Source organism: Acanthaster planci, linkage group LG02, assembly GCF_054643075.1.
Source record: "Acanthaster planci isolate LZ-2023a linkage group LG02, COTS_SCS, whole genome shotgun sequence".
Classification (NCBI taxonomy): Eukaryota; Metazoa; Echinodermata; class Asteroidea; order Valvatida; family Acanthasteridae; genus Acanthaster; species Acanthaster planci.
The window spans coordinates 8,730,484-8,749,087 of record NC_141778.1 but is presented as its reverse complement, the minus strand read 5'-3'; the positions used below and the strand labels follow the sequence as shown (position 1 = coordinate 8,749,087).

At 41.6% G+C, this 18,604-nt stretch overlaps 1 protein-coding gene across 1 annotated transcript; it reads left to right on the top strand.

The window, feature by feature from the left end:
* The first annotated feature begins 1,755 nt into the window (after positions 1-1,755).
* Positions 1,756-16,724, top strand: LOC110979532 (uncharacterized). Its single transcript, XM_022235397.2, has 7 exons — positions 1,756-2,136; positions 2,708-3,085; positions 7,295-7,633; positions 7,887-8,270; positions 8,630-8,968; positions 9,219-11,479; positions 11,943-16,724. Exons 1-7 carry the CDS (start codon positions 2,061-2,063, stop codon positions 12,270-12,272), a joined length of 4,107 nt encoding a protein of 1,368 aa, XP_022091089.2. The 5' UTR covers positions 1,756-2,060; the 3' UTR covers positions 12,273-16,724.
* The last annotated feature ends 1,880 nt before the right edge of the window (positions 16,725-18,604 follow it).

Sequence of the window (18,604 nt, the reverse complement as noted above, 5' to 3'; positions counted from 1 at the left end):
TTCGGTTTTGAGACGTAGCAGGACAACATCCACAATAGTCTTGTGCACTACTGAACATTGATCCTGATGAATATTTCAGTCAGGTAACTCTATTCGGCTGTTCGGGAAAAAATATGATTGAAACATGTTTTTAATTAAAACGTGACAATCTAGTGTTTGTCATGCTGTCCAGTTCAGATGATTAAAATATGTCTGAAGTTGATATTCCATATCTGCACTCAAAACAATCCAACTTGTCGGATCGAGGGCTTGTCGTCATGATTTTAATATGAGTATTAGCAGCGGTGGTCCAAATTATGCCGCATTTATCAATCTGACGGAAGAAACTGGACTGAAAGACGAGATTCATCGTGAAAATAAATGTTCAAAGCTTTGCTTTGCCAATACGATTGGTTTTTGATATGAATACATTATTTTTGAGGTCAGTCCATTGGGATTAAGATCAAGGTGAACCCCGAAATAGTTCACACAAATTGTTCCAGAGGGATTTTTCAAACAAGATGGTCATTGAAGGCTGCTGGAATTTTGCTAGTCGTTGGGTCGACCCAATCAACATTGTCTTCGAATAGAGCTGTTAAAAATCTAGAACTAGAACTGTGTTGAATTGTGCGGGATCGTTTGATTATAATACTGGCTTTGCAATTTGATTGCTAAATATTGTTCATTTTATTATGAAGAGTCTTTGCTCGCTGACATGATCCTCTCTTTGAGTTGTGTGGGGCTTTTATTGCACTTCGTTTCATTTCAAGATATCCGGCTTGTCCACTCAGCCTTTGTTGACAACAATCTCAACACGTTAATGGGGTCGTGGATATGGCACGATTTCAGACATAGTTGTTTTCAAGGAGCTCCACGCCTCGTAGGGATATCAGCAAACTGCAGTGGGTTCCATGACAACGTGCTCGGGTCATGATCTTGTAAAAGATGGGGCAGATCTGAGTTGGTTGGGAACTTTCACCGACTTAAGAGCACCAAACAATATTAAATGATGTTGCAGCTATTCATGCAAATTTACAGCACAGTGCGATCAAGTATGTTCAGTACAGGTCGCACTTAGATTTGTTTTCCTCTTTGGGATGGAGATAATTTGAGTCAATGCTGAAAAACGTGTCAGTTTATCAAAGGTGTTGAATTGGGGCGTATCTGCATTGAGATCATTCAAAAAGCACACTTCAAGGATAGAACCTGGGTGGTGAGAACAAATGGTAATACAGCTTGAAAATAATCAGAGAAATCAGGAGGAATAAATTGCAAGAACTCTAGATGCAACAAACAACTATGGGTCTACAGACAAGTTTTTAATGCTCCAACACGCACTAAAAATGGTCAGAAAAAAGGTAAAGAGTAGGATGGAGACATATCACAATAAAATAAGCCATACATGTACTAAAGCCAAACAGTGTGTTCAATTTAGCCTCTAGTGTAAATGGCCACTCTGCCGCTGCAGGTACTACAGCCTTTCATATCTAATTTATACTGAAGTCTATTAAGTAACAGGACGTCTGTTAAAAATTAATGCGGTACATCGGCGTGTGGTGCACAAATCTTTGGTACGTGCGTTACTTGTACCACAATTATCTGAATTCATTTGCCTGACCAGATGTGTTGCGGATTATCGACGAGTTAGGTCATCTTATGAACTGGATATCGAAGTCGTCATTCTGAAAATTATGGATAATTACTTCTAACCAAAACAATCAGCATTCCCTCTTCGTGTGTGCATCCATGCGCGTCTGTTCCAGCCAGAATTATTAAAATTGAAAAGTCAAACGCTATGAATATAATTAATCTAGCGACAGGAAATAGGGTACTTGACCTGCACAGTACAATAAATAATGTATGCACAAGTTTCTATTGACGTCAGGCTATTAATCTCGAGAGGACAACAGTTGCTAATACTTAGATTGGCCAGCTTCAGTCGTGTTGCAGCCGTTTAAAGGAAAACTTGCACGTGACCAATCCCGAGCTGAATCTGCTCGGTGGAACAGTCACAAATCTCCAAAGTGGTCAAAGGAATATCTAGTCGGCACCTACAGCAGTAACACAAACCACCAACAAAGATGGAAAGGCTGCACATCATCCGTGCTATGTTCGTTCTTGTAGTTTCATTTCAAACAAGTAATCTACAGCTTATTGGTAAGTAGATTACATCATCAGATTTGTGATGGTTAGATTTTGTTTTAGAGTTTTGACCAGACTCATGATTGAAAAAAGAGTAGGTTTCAGTTGGAGCATTACATCTTCGTTTGGAGAGGTTTAAAACCATCTGTTACCTCCCTTTGAAAAGACAATTGGTAACTACTAATTTTGGAAACTGCCGAAGTTTTTACTATTTGTGGTAATATTTGGCTTTCGTTTTGAAGCCCACCAGCTTAATTTGCTGCTTACCGTGTAATACAAGCAGCCTTATTGACGCTTTTCAGATTTGATTTTGTTCCAAATATATCTTTTTAATTTGAAATAATGGAGAAATCAGACATGTTTAAATGTGACATCAAACCTTCACCGGACATCATACATTGATATGAACTGACAATCTGCACATGGAAGTCGCTTTCTTTCTGTATCACCGTTTTTGGCTAAAATCCGTAAAAAATTAAAGCTAATCAAAGTGGAACAAAGGTCAACAATTTTAATGAAGGTTATTCCACGACAATAATTTCCTTATGTGTAATCTGACGGTAATTCTTTTTTATTGCCAATGCAGATTTTGTAGATATAAAAGATCTCGACATAAAACTTGTGAACGACACCACTCCAAACGAGGGCAGAGTGTTAATTCGCCCGTCTCCTGATTCCAGTTGGACAGCTGTGTGCTACAGTCCATGGGAGCCAGACGCCGTCGCCTACCAAATGTGCAGACGGCTAGGGTACCCATTCGCGTGCGGCAAGGAGGCAGCCGGGTCGGAGCGCACCGACACCTCGTCTCTGGTTAATCTTACCAGCGTGCAATATCTGGCCGCGTGTGAGACGCACTCGGCGAATATCACAGCAGGTGGCTGCTCCTTGCTACCGGCACCTCGACTCGCAGACGAATCACATTGCTCACATGAACAAGACATGTGGTTATCTTGTGGATTTGTTGGTAAGCCTTAAACGAAAGGAGTTTAAAGCAGTTTAAAAGAGTTTAGGAGTAGTTGCCTACCCTTATGCAGAACTGCCATTCTTATGTTCCACTAATGGTGGGTGTGGGAGGGGGAACCACTTAAAAACCCCTATAGTTGGATTACATTAACATGCAAGGTGTAAGTTCCATTTCTATGCCGAATGATTAAGGACACCACACTTAATGCAATCAGCAGCCTGAAAACAACATTTCCGGTAGAATTATCACTTTAGAAGGACGCTAATTAGGGTTTTAATTAACGTGATGGGTACACGTTTGAAACCAAATAAGGAAGCTAGGGAATCAGTAACAGAAGAATTAAAATCGTAGTGAAAAGACAACTTTGGAATAGGTCAAACGTCACTAATTAAGCCAGATACTAATTAAAATGGCCATATCTTTTGACGTATTAGCCTAAAGAATACGTCAAATATACCATGCTGTACCTAATTACTTCTAATTAGCGTTTTAATTAACATGGAAGGTGCATGTACGAAACAGATGGGCTTTGTAGAACTGTGCCACATGAATGAGAATTACCAACTTAAGAACAGAAATTGTGGTGGAAAGGCGAGATGAGAGTAGGTCAAAGATCTTGCTACCCTTTGTTAACGTTTTAATTAAAACCACAACGGAATTCCAGATTGCAAGCGTCAAATCGGGAATATGGTGGAAAGGCCACTTCAGAACATGTCAGTGGTCATACATGGCCAGCTGCAATTGATTATGGGCCAAAGATCCGCATACAATTTTGATACTGCTGCCACACAACATCACTGACAACACTCAGGAAGCCACAACCTGTGAATATATGAAGGAATTGTAACCCCTCCAAAAAGTAGGCCTATCAAATTTTAAAAATTGGTGTTTAGTGCGCTAACGAGTCAGAAATTATATGTTTGTTTTCCAGTAGGCCCACCAACTGCAACGCTTGTACTTACGCTTGAACTAGTACATATACGCGGTCGACACGGTGACTGACAAGTTTCGCAATAGTGGAATCTCATTGTCTCTACGAGGAGTTGGTATTTCAAGTTGCAAATTGGTTGGTTTGACAAGCCCTAAAATGACCGTGTGTATCTCTCTTCACGCCCATAATTTCACATTGGAAATATAGAAAATGATGTGCGCTGTCAACGATTTTTTCGTCACGTATCTGTTGGGATTTGGGGCAACTTTTAGAGGGTGCATAATACGTGATCTAGAATATTACTTCACGTGGATCGCATAGACAGCCTTTACGGAAATGACGAGAGGCAAAGGCGAAGAGACTACTTTAAGCCAAAATTAGTGAAAGTGATTACAATTTCTTCCCATTATATTGCGGGATGTCCCTGCCCATGATAACAGTTATAATAGTGTTGTTTGTGGTAATGTCTTAAACATTAGTTGTGGTTAGCCAGTTCCAGACATCCTGTCTGCAGCCACGTTTTATCAGTGGTGTCAATCTAAGTGGTCGATGACTTTTACAAACACTTTACCTTTTCTCCCCATCAATTATTTCAGGGCTTGCGCTTACCCAAGCCGTGTTTCAGTTTTGCTAGTCTTGACAGTTTGTCTGACTTCTCTTCTACACTCGCAACCCCTCAGACATATTGAGCCCAGTACAATAAACGTATCCGTATAGACCTGCGTCGGTGTGTTGTCTCATTCTCCTTCCTCGTAACACTGTCTAGCCTCTATTATAAGAACAACCTAGATACAGTGTTACACTACTCAGACTCTGCTATCTTTCACAGCAAGGAGGCATGGCGCAAAGGCAAAGGTGATATCCTTTTTCGAGAAAAACTTTGGGCCAAAAATCAGCAAACAAGGACCCACTGAAAAAACTTAAGGTCGACCATGAGGGCCATGATCCCATAATTCAAGAGATTTCCCAACATATCAGACGGGCGTCGTTTGTCGCAGGAATGTTGGCAAATGCGGATTCGACAGAGATCCAGCAGCATCCTACAAATATGATGGTTGGCAATTGGAAAACGATTCTTATGAGATTGTGTGATTCCGCGGTCCCCAGCTGCCAGAGGCATTGATACAAGAGGAGGTACCCCATGATAAGGAAAGTTATGATGTTTTCCAGCTGTCGTCGTCAGATGAAGACAAAGTTACAGCTCTTTTCATCAGACGATGACAAGGAACGGGAAGATTGACCGGGGCAAAACATACCTTATCCATTACTACAGAGAACTACGACAAGCCCGAACCTATCTTACGTTCTTGCCCTAAGAATTAGTTTTAACTTGTACCGTAAATCGTTTGCTTCTGAAGGTAGTAACAGTTTGATCTCATAAGACAGGAAAAGTCTTCATAGTTTTGTGTAATTTACGTGTGAACATACCAGACAACAATAAGGAGAGTGCTTTTTTGTATTTCATATCTTTTAGTATGGTTATTGAATTGATTTCCGCAAGAACCCTAGTTATCGTACATTTAGATTTTAAAGTTATACCATCCATGGTCATTAAAAAGTTAATTAGGGGTCATTGCTGGTAATGTGGTTTTTGACCTGTTCCCTTTCTCCAAGGCCATCGTGGCTTACCGTGTTTCCAGCATTTAACAAAGCGACTAAACCACAAAGTGGCTGGAGTAAAGACCACAAGCGCTAGTAGAGGACACGTAGCCTACGCCGTGTCCGAAATGGGCTTCCAGAGCAATGGCTAGGTCTATTGTCTGCTCATCTCCGCGTATTTCCGATGGAGTGAAGACTTAAACCTATACAATAGATTTGGATGCTACCCTAGTCACAATCGAGGCCTTTTTCACATTGTCGAGAATTTGTTTCCTGTATTTTACGAAATGCATACCTAAACGGAAGCAAAAGGCCAAAAAATCATAAACTAATCATATACATTAACTTGTTCAGACTATCACGAAATAAGTGGAAAAATGTATATTAGTTAGCAGCCAAAATTTACATTTTCATAAGCTTTATCAATAAGTCAACAAATGAACCGGTAAAATCAAGTTGGAAGAGGCCCTGCCTTCGCTGCGTATCATAAATGTGTGGCGCTGGTCTTTGCTCCAATCGTTTGGCCGTTGTTATCAGTTAAGCCATAATGGCTTCGGCGAAAAACTAATTTCAAAGTGGCCTTTCCACCATAATTTCTGTTCTTAAGTTGGTAATTCTCATTCAGGTGGCATGTTGTTTCGTACATGTGCCTATCGTAAGTACAATGATAATCAGCCCTTGGGTATTAATCATTAGGTACCATTTTTGCCGTTTCTTCCCATATTTAACGTCTAGTTAGAACTGACATTTGCAAGACTTTTGATATCCGAGAGGTGCATCCGTTAACCCCCTCTTCATTTTAAGGCCCATTCCAATCTGCTGTGCAGTACACGTCAAAAGATATGGCAATTTCAATTAAGTACAGTTCTGGCTTAATTAGTTACCTTTGACCTGTTCTTAAGTGACTTTGCCACCACAATTTTCATTCTTTATGTTTGTGAATCTGAATGAGCCCACCACCCTCTATCTTCATGAATTGGTTTCAAACTTATACCTTTCATGTTAATTAGCATCGTTCTACCGGAAATGCTTCTCTGACGTTGCTGATTGGCATTAAGTGTGATGTACTTAATCATGTGGCATAGAAATGGAACTTGTACCTTGTGTGTTAATTCAATCCAATTTTGGGGAGTTTTCAAGTTGCACCCCCTCTCACACCCACGACCGGCGGAACATAAGAATGGCAGTTCTCTGTAAGGGTAGCATAACACCCATAGCGCCCCAAATCTTTTGTTCCTTCCATATTAAATAGACTTCGCCTATACTATTACCCATTACCGAACGGCAATTATTGAAAAAATCGTGTTAATGTGGTACATGCATTGTCATCGTGGTACATCCTAGGAAGGAAAGGACCGTAAATGCTTTGCTTGTTTTTGAACCTTTATAGTTTTATCTGAATTTCAAGTAATAAGGCTTTGGTGGCAGTTTTTACACACTTTTAATCGTGATCAAATACTGTCTATTTTAATAGCCAGCCGAGCAAACACAATTAACTATATTCACTTGAAATTTAAGCGTTTTTTCCCTTCCCAATAGATTATCAGCCAGCAGTCAGTATATTTGAAAACTCAAGTTTGATCCCGTCTAATTTTGACGTCCTGTGATGTAATTTTAAAAAAGAGTCGCAGTTATGTGTAATCTGACCAGTGCATTCAGCATTTTCATCCCTTCTACAGGGATGCCAAACTTCGAATTGCGAGTGGTTGATGTGATGTTCGATAGATCCAGGAGACTCGTGCAGGGTCGCTGTGGCGGGAAACAAGAATGGGGCGCCATCTGCAGCAATACGTTTGACAGGCCAGGGGCCGGGAGCATCGCCTGCCGCGATCTCGGATTGGCTGAGTATGCCACGTCGGTTGGGGCTGTACCCTTCACTCACGTTGAAGCACAATACGTGACGAATTACACACTGTTCGTTGACATAGGTTGCGCTGGGAACGAAGCGAGTCTGAGTGAGTGTAAGCACTACTCGCTGCGACAGTGCGAAGCTTACGCCACGCTGGAATGCTTTACGGGTAAAATCCTTTTATAGAAGAATTCCCAGAGTCAATACCTCCGAAAGGCTTTTTGAGAATGTGACCTTCTGTGAGTTGTACTAACGTACACTTGCAAAATGAACTTTCCTTTTCCAAACTGTGCATTTCTGTTGTTACCACCTTCTATGTGCATTATTTTTATTTTAGTTCTTTTATACAGTTTTGTCTAACATCGAGTTAGAATAAGGTCTTTTGAAATGTCTTATATAAAGGGGTGATTTTTGTTATGCAGGAGTCATAGATATCAGAAAACTTGATGTCAAGCTTGTAAATGACAGTGCTAGCAACAAGGGAAGAGTGTTAATTCGCTGGTCCCCCCACTTCAACTGGATGGCTCTATGCTACAGTTCAACTCACGCAGCCACGATCGCCTTTCAGCTGTGCAGGCGCCTCGGATACCCGTTTGCTTGCGGTGCGGAAGCGGCCGGGCCAGGGCGTACCGACAACTCGTTGCTGGTAAACGTCACCAGCGTAGAATACCTGGCTACGTGTGAGACCCACCCTACAGAGATAACGGCGGGGGGCTGCCTCCTGAACGTATCATCTGGAGTAAATCTGGTTGATCAATCACCTTGCACACATGAACAGGACACGTGGTTATCATGCGGATATGCAGGTAATCGCTAAGTACGGATAAGTAAAGGAGGGGGTGGTAACGTCTTTTGAGAAAATCAATTCAGCTTTCTTTCGTCAATATACTGGGTTTTCTGTCGAGGCAACAAGTGGTTAAATATTTTTCAGATGTAGCCTTGTGTACATACCACTAGAGGGCTATTATAGCCTTCAGAAGGTTTTTGTCTGCATATACATTTGTACCCGAAATTTAACAATTTTTTTCAGACACGGCTCATAACCTAATAGGGCGTTGCAATTTGCCAATATGATATCGCTCCAAGGGGAAGAAATTTCGGCATGAGTTTAATGGCGTCTCCCAGATTAGTCGGCAGGAATTAGCGTGTTCCCTTCTGTGTCTAGGAATGCCGGACCTCGAATTACGACTTGTTGATAGGCCGGGAGGTGAATCCAGAGGGCTGCTACAGGGCCGCTGCGGAGACAAACGAGACTGGGGCGCCATCTGCAGCAATACATTTTACAAGGAGAGAGCAGGAAACGTTGCCTGCCGCGATCTTGGATTGTCCAATTTCGCCTTATCAGTTGGATCCGCGTCCTTTGACGAAGTTGATATCGGGCATACAACCAACTATACGCTGTTCGTTGATATCGGTTGCGTTGGGAACGAAGCGAGTCTGAGTGAGTGTGAGCACTACTCGCTACGGCAGTGCCAGGCTTACACCACGCTGGAATGCTTCACCGGTAAGTCAGTTTAAGAAAATCTGACCATAGGGTGTCTGAAGGTAATATCAGACCGTCAAATTCATTTGAATAATTTAGCTGAAGATAACTGAAGTCCCTCACAACAAATTGTTGTTGCTAAACTCGGCAAAGAGACGATTTTGACGGTAAATTTTCCAACTGTACCATCTCTTTCAAAATGACGTGGACTCCTTTTGTTTGGTTATGTCCTGTATATACCCGTTGTGTTTTCTCCTGTTTCCCCGTGCAGAAATCAGAGAGTATAACGAGACTGCCTATTTATGTGGTTCTAAGCAGCTGTGTGGTGCAAACTGTCAACAACAGATTCATCCACTGGATGATTCTGCTGATGATGATTTTCACTACTGTCAATGCGACGACTCCTGTGTTTTATTCGACGACTGCTGTTACGACTTTGCCAACGTCTGCAGTCCTGCAGTATCGAGTTTAGAGCGCGGGGGCTTCACGTCAGATTGGTTTGGCTGTGTGTGGGTACCAGGCAGTCGGTTTACTCACATTGGCTTCGTGGCCGTCAATCGTTGCCCTGACGACTGGTTGGACCAAGGTACGCGCAAGCTGTGCGAAATGGCAGTTAACGTGACAGACATCGTTGGTTCCATGCCAGTCTACGACGAACAAGGGGTGGATTTCAAGAACATCTACTGCGCCTTGTGTAACGGCAGATCTGTGATGACGTTGCGCAGGTGGAATGTGTTTGCCTCGGACAATTTAATAGACTCAACCGAGATGAATTATTATCCAGCTCTTAACCGATCCTTGCCAACAAAAGGCTGGATTACAGCTCCTCCAAAAGGTCACAAACCAATACGAAAGTGCTCTACGCACCTCATCGATACCTGTTCACAGGAATTCTGGGGCACCGCATCTGAGACAGCTTGTAGATCGTACTACGCACCCGTGCGAACTGGTCGGGAGAATATCCGATACCGTAATCCGCACTGTGCTATGTGCAATGGTAAAAACCTTGTACCGGACAATTCCTGCAAGGACCACGTTTGTAAGTTCTGGTGCGACCCATCACCTTGGGGCCCGTGTCAGGCCGTGTGCAGTCCTTACGACGGCTTCCTCACAATTGAGGTTCTCTTCGATTTCACCTCCTCCACTTCCATCGGCGGGGCGTCGTGTTCCGAAGGTCAGATCTACGACCCCTTCCTGGAGCGATGCCGTGTGCTGACTTGTGCAGCGGGGTATTGGCTAAGTGGTGAGGAATGTGTGGCAGAGATCCCCTTTTCTCCACCAAACAACAGTAGCATGGATATATCTCTGGTCGAGTGCTTGTCGGAGCGTCTTGGCAAAGACTCAGAAGGCTGGCAGGCCTTGATGGCAGGTTTGAGTATCACTTTGGAGGAGCCACACTCGGACACGTTCACACTTATCCTTCTTCTGAATTCGGCTTGGGAGGCGCTCGACGTCGAAGCAACTGTTGATTTGACGCTTTACTCAGCAAGGATGAACGGTTCCACCTTAAACTCATTGTTGTTGTGTAACATATCAGACCTATTAGTGCTGGTTCCATTTATCCAAGTTGAATCCAGTCACTGTAGCAGTGGATACTGGAATGGAACATTTCCAGGATATGACGGGCGACTTTTGGAGGTTGTTAAGTACCAAATCACGACCAACGGACAGTACAAAAAAGAAAGTGCATCGCCTTTGTGCCTGAAAGTGATTAGCCTCAACTGCTCATCCCTTTTGACGTTAGAAGTCTTTGAGTACTACTTCTCAGCTCAGCAAATTCTTGAAATTGTTGCAAGTGGAAAACGTATACCTGTTGCCAAGTATGTTATCTTTCCCGATGGATCTGCAGTCGTCTGCTCCTTCACGGGACCAATGCCAGATGGGTTAGAACCAAGCATCCGACGGGCCTTATCGTTTGCAGGAAGCTGCCTTTCGTTGCTGGCCCTGACTGCCACTTTCGTCACATACTGTGTCTTTCCTGAGCTGCGAAACACGGCAGGCAAGTCTACGATGAACCTCGTTGCGGCCTTATTTGTCGGCATCTTGTTATTCTTGCTGGCCGGCTATCTGAAGCAGAACCATGCTATCTGCATGGCCGGGGCAGCAACGGCGCACTTCGCTTGGCTGGCCGCCTTCGCATGGATGACGGTTCTGAGCATCAGTGTTGCCTATACCCTGGGGTCTAAAATGTCTCAACGGCATCAGCGGAGGGGTATCGATCGAGAACTGGTTGCCTACATGTGTGTGGCCTACGGCATCCCCTTGACCATAGTCAGCACCTGTCTGACGCTGCAATTCTGTGACTGCACCGATCTCCCTGTGATCTACGCAGAGGCAAGTATCTGCTGGATCACTGACGCCACCGTTCGTGCGGTCACCTTTGTGGTACCGATAGCAGTGGGTCTGGCGTTAAACATCGTGATGTATGTCTACACAGTGCTTCAAGTCCGAAGAACTAGACAAGCGAGCAAGGTCGTTCGGAACGAGGGAACGGCAGACACCGTCAAGGAAGAACTTTCTATCTACGTAAAGGTCAGTTTAAGAAAACGGTTTTCTTACAGTGAGCGATAACCCCGTGCTATATTATGAATAAAGAAAATCTGAACAGCAGACGTTGTCGGTAGGCAAGTCCGCTGGTGCTTGAATTTGAATCGAACCAGACTATGTTGAGGGCATCAGACTGACAAATTATTCTTAGAGTGAAGTATTACTGTTATAATCTTGTGATTATCCATTAACTGGTGTTCATTCCATGTTGGTAACTTGGGCTGCATGCATGTGAGCTATGTGATTGCAGGTCTTTTGCAGAAAAAAGTTAGCTCCTATCAATTATAGAGCTTATACGTGATTGACCTCTAATTGGGAATTTAAACACGTAGCAAATATGACAGGTATTACAAAGACGTCGGGGCCTCGAGTTTTCTTCAGCGAGTATCACGAACCTACACTATAAAAATCGAACCTCGAGACATTAAAAAAATCTTTTAATCGACAGATTTGCACTCTTGTCGGCCTGACCTGGGTGTTTGGCTTCGTGTCGCAGTCAGTGACGGGCATCCTGGTCTTCTCCTACATCTACATCATCCTCAACTATCTCCAGGCAGTCTTCATCTTCCTTAGCTTCTGCCTCAATGAGAGGGTGCGGGGCATGTGGAGACAAAAGGTGCAAGCCAAGCGGACGGGAGTCCCGAAAAATTCAACGTCTCAGCCGAAGCACGGCGGAAGCACGAGTACTGCTACAACCAACCTGTCTCCGATAAGTTACTTAAACGCAACTCAGAAAATACCAAACTGTAAATCTCAGATCTCTGAGGGAAGAGTCTGAAGTAAAAAAGTAAGCTTAGTCTAAATTAAAAAAGTAAAGTGGAAAGAGTCTGAAGTAAAAAAAAAATGTCATTTCAATACAGAGAGTCCAGGTTTAAATTGTCATTACAAACACATTGCCCGGCGGTAAACAAATCGGATTTACAAAAGGATCATATTTTTAGAGGCTTCTGAAAATACTTAGTAGAAGCCTGGAAAAAAAGTACCAAAACACTCACTGTTGGTAAATATTGTAAATTGTTGTAATTTCAGAAGAATTGTAAAAGTTCTTTCAACTTTTAAAGTTTAATTTAATTATTAATTTCTATAAGTCTATTGCACGGACACTATCCTTGTTGTTTTCAGCCTACGATTTATCAAATGCTTTACAAATAGAATTAATTTTGCATTGATCACAATATGTGGTAGCATAAAAAATCTCCAAGTTTCTTTCATGGGAGAAATATGAGACTTTTCGTGTACAGTACATTTGTAGATGTAGTTGCATATAATAATTTCATATTTATTCTGGTAGATTACAATAACGTAATTTTCCGGTCTTAGAATTTTAGAATTGTGTCGTTAAAGAAATCTCATTAAATATTACAACTGTAAGAAAAACAAATGACCAAACAAAGGTACATTTCGCCAAAACTTTCACGGAATTATTTCATGTATAGAAATAACGTTCGTTATACAGAACAAACCAACATGATCGTTTGAGTTTCCCTAAAAGACAAATAGCTGTAGTAAATCAATATTTCAGCAACGTAAATTGTTAAATATTTCCTTGATAAAAAATCAGACCTGGCATTATTTAGATTAAATCGACTGACCTCAGAAACAACCAAGCTATCAAATAAAAATAACATCAATGGGCCAGTAAATTGGTTACCGGAATGCATCTCGACACCTATACCTCGACCAAACTTTTCATCACTTTACCGTGATATTTCAAGCATGCATTTTGACATGCTGTTTCCAAGATTTACTTGATGTAATTGTGCTGACTGAGAAATTTCTTCATATGATTGAAAACCCACTTCACTCGGATAAAAATTTCAATAATCACAAAGGCGTTCTGGAATTCCTTTTACTGGTGCGAAGACATGAACACTGCGTCCAATATCACAATCATCAGACGTAGATGGCTACATTGATCCAATCCAAAGAAGGCGGCTACTGTCGTTTGGGGGAAGTCTGCAGTGACATATCCTACATTGAACTGAGTCAAGGGCTGATCTAGAATTTCTAAATGATAACCAGTTATTACACCCTAATTACTCCAGTTACTCTCAGCACTCTACAATGAGCAAAATGGTCACATATTAGTAAGAGTGAAAACATTGACACTGGCTTGCTGACCGGTGTGGCACTTATCGATCTCCGTAGGGCATTTGACACAATTATCACTCAACTCTTCTTGCTAAACTAAAATCACTGGTTTGAGGGTTATCTTTCAGAACGTAGCCAACGAGCTAACCAGACTTTTTGTACAGTCCAGAATGTTGTTAATGGTGTCCCTGGCTCTGTATTGGGTCCACTGTTATTTTTGATCTGGGTGAATCCTATTCCATCACCGGTCGGCACAGGTATCGTGGACATGTTTGCTGATTGCACGTTGACACTTACTGGTAAATCTAGTACAGACGTTGAGCAAAACCTGTTGCATGCACTTGTTGAGATCTCACAATAGCTAAATGTAAACGGCCTGGTTACGAATTATGACAAAACAAAGCTGATGATCACTACATATAAAAGTAAGCTTGACAGATTTAGAAGCATCAATGCTAAACTAATGCCATTAAAAAGAGTCAGCGAAATGAAATGCCTAGGTGTTATCGTCGAATTAAAAAAAGAATGAAGTGAAGATTGAAATGGAATGACCAAATAAGCAAAGTGATGGCAACAATGCAAAACAGATAGGTAGGCTACTACAAACGGGGCGGATCCAGGATTTGTCCAGGGGGAGGGGGGGCAGATCCCGGATTTTCCGACGGGGACGTGAACTAAATCAGTACTGGTAATGGCAAAATGCCGGAGGGCGTGGGGTCTGGAGCCGTTCTAGATTCATGGTGCTCTGTGACAGGCAGTGTGACAACTCTTCATTCTTCTTTTTTATTTATTTATTAGTTTCTGGTGAAAAAAGGGGACGTGCGCCCCCCACTCCCCCTGGATCCACCCCCGACGAATCAAACCTTGTATCCCTTTGCGACCACTCAAAATACTATGTATACGTAAGGCCTGTATCTTTCCCCATTTTGTCTACTGTGGTTCCCGTGAAGCTTTGGATACGTTGGGATGGATGCATATCCAGAAACAATTTTCATATTTGAGAGCCGTATCTATGTACAAAATAATTCACAGTATTTCCCTTCGTACTTAACATATGTTGGAAATAAAACATCCAACATCCACCATTATCCCACTAGGCATTCCACCGACGATAAGCTATTTATTCAGGAATACAAGACACTTTGAAGCATAGTGCAGTTACTACTGTAGCTGTGGTCTGGAACTTGTCACAGTGCCGATTTCGGTACCCTTAACATCGGCCTACTTTGTTCATTCATCTGTTTCAATAACATCACAAGCTGTGTACCATTGCAAAGAGGGCATTCTGCCCTTTCTAGAGATATATTTCTCTTTCCCATATATAAATTACTTTTGCTTTTACAGTAATTTTTATCTCGGTATACTTTTATGTGGACACCCTGTATTAAAATATTAAATATATAATATTCTGCCTTTTCTATTATATTTTCAGAGTTTGGGAATAGTATATATAGAAAATAAATTTTGTGAAATCGCAAAACAACGTCATAATGTCTACCAGAAAAGTAAGCGGCCGGAAACGCCTCCATTAGTCGAATTAATTCAAATAATCGTGGGGTTTTTAAATCATCTGGCCACGGAAGTATCAGAGCCGCAGCTAAGTAAACTTGCGTCAATTAATCTTTTAAAGGAGAGATCGTGTGGGGTTTATGATGTCAACCTTTGGGAAAGTTGCAGCGGTAGGTCTGCCAGAGGCAGATATTTATAAACTTCAAATAAGAAAACATATGTAATCCTCGGTGGCAGTGCTTCTACGTGCTTATTCTATTAAAAACATCGTTATTATAAAAATGCTACCCTCCAAAAGATAATAATGGGGTGTCAGCAATGCAACATTACCTACAGCGCGTATGAATTTCTGTGTTATTTCTGAGTAACTTAAATCGATGATTTAAAAGCCGTCCAATACAGCACAGTTGATAAGAAAAAGGAATATTATTCGATAAATTAGGCTATTCTATCGTTACAATAGAAAAGGTTCTTTATGAATCAGTTGATCCATTTTTAGGATTGATTTCACGATTTCTGTGAACAAATGATGTCACAATTTACTTTAGCATTGTCCAACTTGTTGAAATACCCCAGTGGCCAAATAATTTAATCGGATGTCTATGAAACAATTATAATTGTAATCATTGTTATTCACTTCTTATAACCATTCGCAGATATATTTTTCTTTACCGGTTTCAATCAAATTCTTTATCATGTCTTTCAGGTACAAATCAAGCAGTGTTTTTCTGTCTTCCATAATACACTTGTGTTTGGCTTGAATTTACCCCTGGTCTGTCATCCCTGTAACAGGTGCAATACACGGTTTCGCGCTCGTCCCGGCAGCTCGCATAACACTTATACGACGCCCTCATTTGATAGCCTTTATTGTACAACCTGTGTCACACGTCACTAGTCAGCAATTCCGACTTAATTGACGGATAAGACAATCGGATCCCCGTTGGTGGTATGTAGTTATCCAAAATTGCATATGAACGACATAAAAAAAAATATGTAACATTAGATTTACTTTTGCCGTAGCGAATATTTTTTAAGGATTTTGATGCCCTTTTCCATTATCGATGCATATGCTTCTAATTTTATTTTGTCACTCCAAAACATCAATTTTCAAAGTCTGTGTACGAGGCCTATATGTGCTTGAGCCACTAGGTATCTATTATGGAACAGTACCTAAGCCAAAGCAGTAGACCTTTTTCCAGTGATGTCACAATCGTGCTGGACCTATGATGTGTTGCGATGGTAATGATTGTATAGTGTTGTGATGGTAATTTACCTATTCAAGATGAACTAGTCAAGCATGCAGTGTTCGCATGTGCGCTAGCACGTGGTTGAAGCTGACCGTAGGAACACGCGACCACCGTGGCGAAGGCGGTCCACACGCGGTGGTATTGTTTACATTTAGTCAAGTAAGTGAAAAAGGTCTATAGTCAATAAAATAAAGGCTGGATCAGCCTGATGTATTACAGAATACACTGCTTTAGTCCTGAAATGTGAGCGTTTTAAACGCGTATATTTTTCATGATGGAAAACAGGTCATAATTATAATTGAAAATTCTGTATTGGCTCCGATACGACGACATAAATAACCGATACATATAAAATACGAGCACGTATCAGAAGAGAATTATTTTGGTTGACGCTACATGAGGCGGGTGAAAATGGGAGTCCATCGAGCACATATAAAGCTATGAAACTAAACTGAGGGATATTCATTATTCTTTACATTCACGAAAGCCTAATCAAGGACCTATAAAAAAAAGCAAGACCTTCCCACTTCACGCTTCCTGTCTTAATCCTCAAAGAGCTGTGTTATTTTGATCCATCTCACAGCCGGGGGGAGATTCCCCTCCCCTTATAGGGTCAACCTCTATTGTCGGGGCACCATGTGTACAGGACTATCACTGATCGGTGATAGTCGTGGACAAAATATATATAATATTAAACTGAGCCAAAGTCTTAACCCTATATACCCTCATTCGTATTCATAAATCATACGTGATGACCTTGTGATATTTCTTTAGAAAAGGTCAAAGGGTGCCAAAAAGACCCCCTAAACTACACTGGAAGAAAAGTATCTCTTTGATTTGCTGCATGTAACAACAAATTTTGAAAAGTAGAATTCACTCATTTCAAGGGCAATAAAAATGTCTGTTTATTTTCCACCATTTTGAACCGGTGCTGAACCAACTCTAACCTTCGGTTCTCGTTTGTCCGGGACAATAATGTCATATTACAGAAGCATAACCCAGTCGCCAAAACTAATAACCCATGATTAAAGCTTCCAAAACGGCCGGATGCTTCCATGTCCTTGCTAATTCTAACTAGTGAAATTTTTTGGTATTGCCACGTGACTATCTCTTTTGAGAAGCTGTGTGGTTCTAACAGGTGAGTTGAAAAAAACTCGGTAGTTCGATCTGTATGCTCTTATCTTGTTAATTTTCTTCGGTAATCTACCAATTTTACTGGTTGTGGCCTTTCTAGGCTTCCATTATCGCCAAAACCAAAAAGCACGCCGACAGATTGTAATTTTTATACAATGACTGTTAAATGTCATCTTGAGTTTGCCTTTCGTTGTTCTGGCTCACTGCCGTTCTAGACTCGGAGAAGGGGTGAGCCATCTTCTCTGGGGTGCTCAGTTGTTGTGTGAATTATAAATCGATATACATGTATTTGTATATAGTGGTGTCAAACATGGAAAGGGGGATGGCCTGGACCGCTTATTACCTCCCGACAGGATTCAGACAATTTGATGTTTCTGTGTCCCTTGGTGTAGCGAGAGTCAGTGAGGACTCGACTTCTTGAGGGTTGTAGATGGATCTGAAGTTCTTGCTAGTATATCCTATAAAAAGAATACGGGAATGGGAACAGTTTTGAAGTCGTTTTCTCTCGGCTCCAGCAAACATTGGAATGAATTGCATATTAATATCAGTTAAATGATTATTAAATTTTTGGATTGATCGAACACTGTTAGAGTTACCCCTAACAGTGCTCAATCCAACAATTTCGATATGATTTTAGATACACCCAAAGGTATGAGGATTGTGACAAAAACATTTATACTGGCTTCGTACGGACTGTCGCCAAGCGTCCTCAACAGTCTTCTTGAATGATACCATGCACGACATGGGGCCGATGGGTACCCCCACACACACATGTCAAATCCCTATACACACTTTAGATTATTGTTATCTAACACATCCACCCTAAAGGTATGTAAAGAATTCCTGAGATTCCGGTCAAACAATGAGCAACACAAAGGCGGGGAGGGGGTTCTCTCCCCAGCACGCATTGGAACTGAATTGTCCTGTGATTATTCCACCCCTTTGCAGATATTGCATCCAAGAAGGATTGTCGCCGGCAAGAAACATTTCTCTGCCTTGCACAGCATGAAGGCGAAAAGAAGATACACGCACTTTATCAGTGAACAATGTAATAGACCAATGCAAGATGTTCCATGACTGGAGAAATTCCACGTTCAAACAGAGCTACTTTCGCTCATTTCCCAACTAT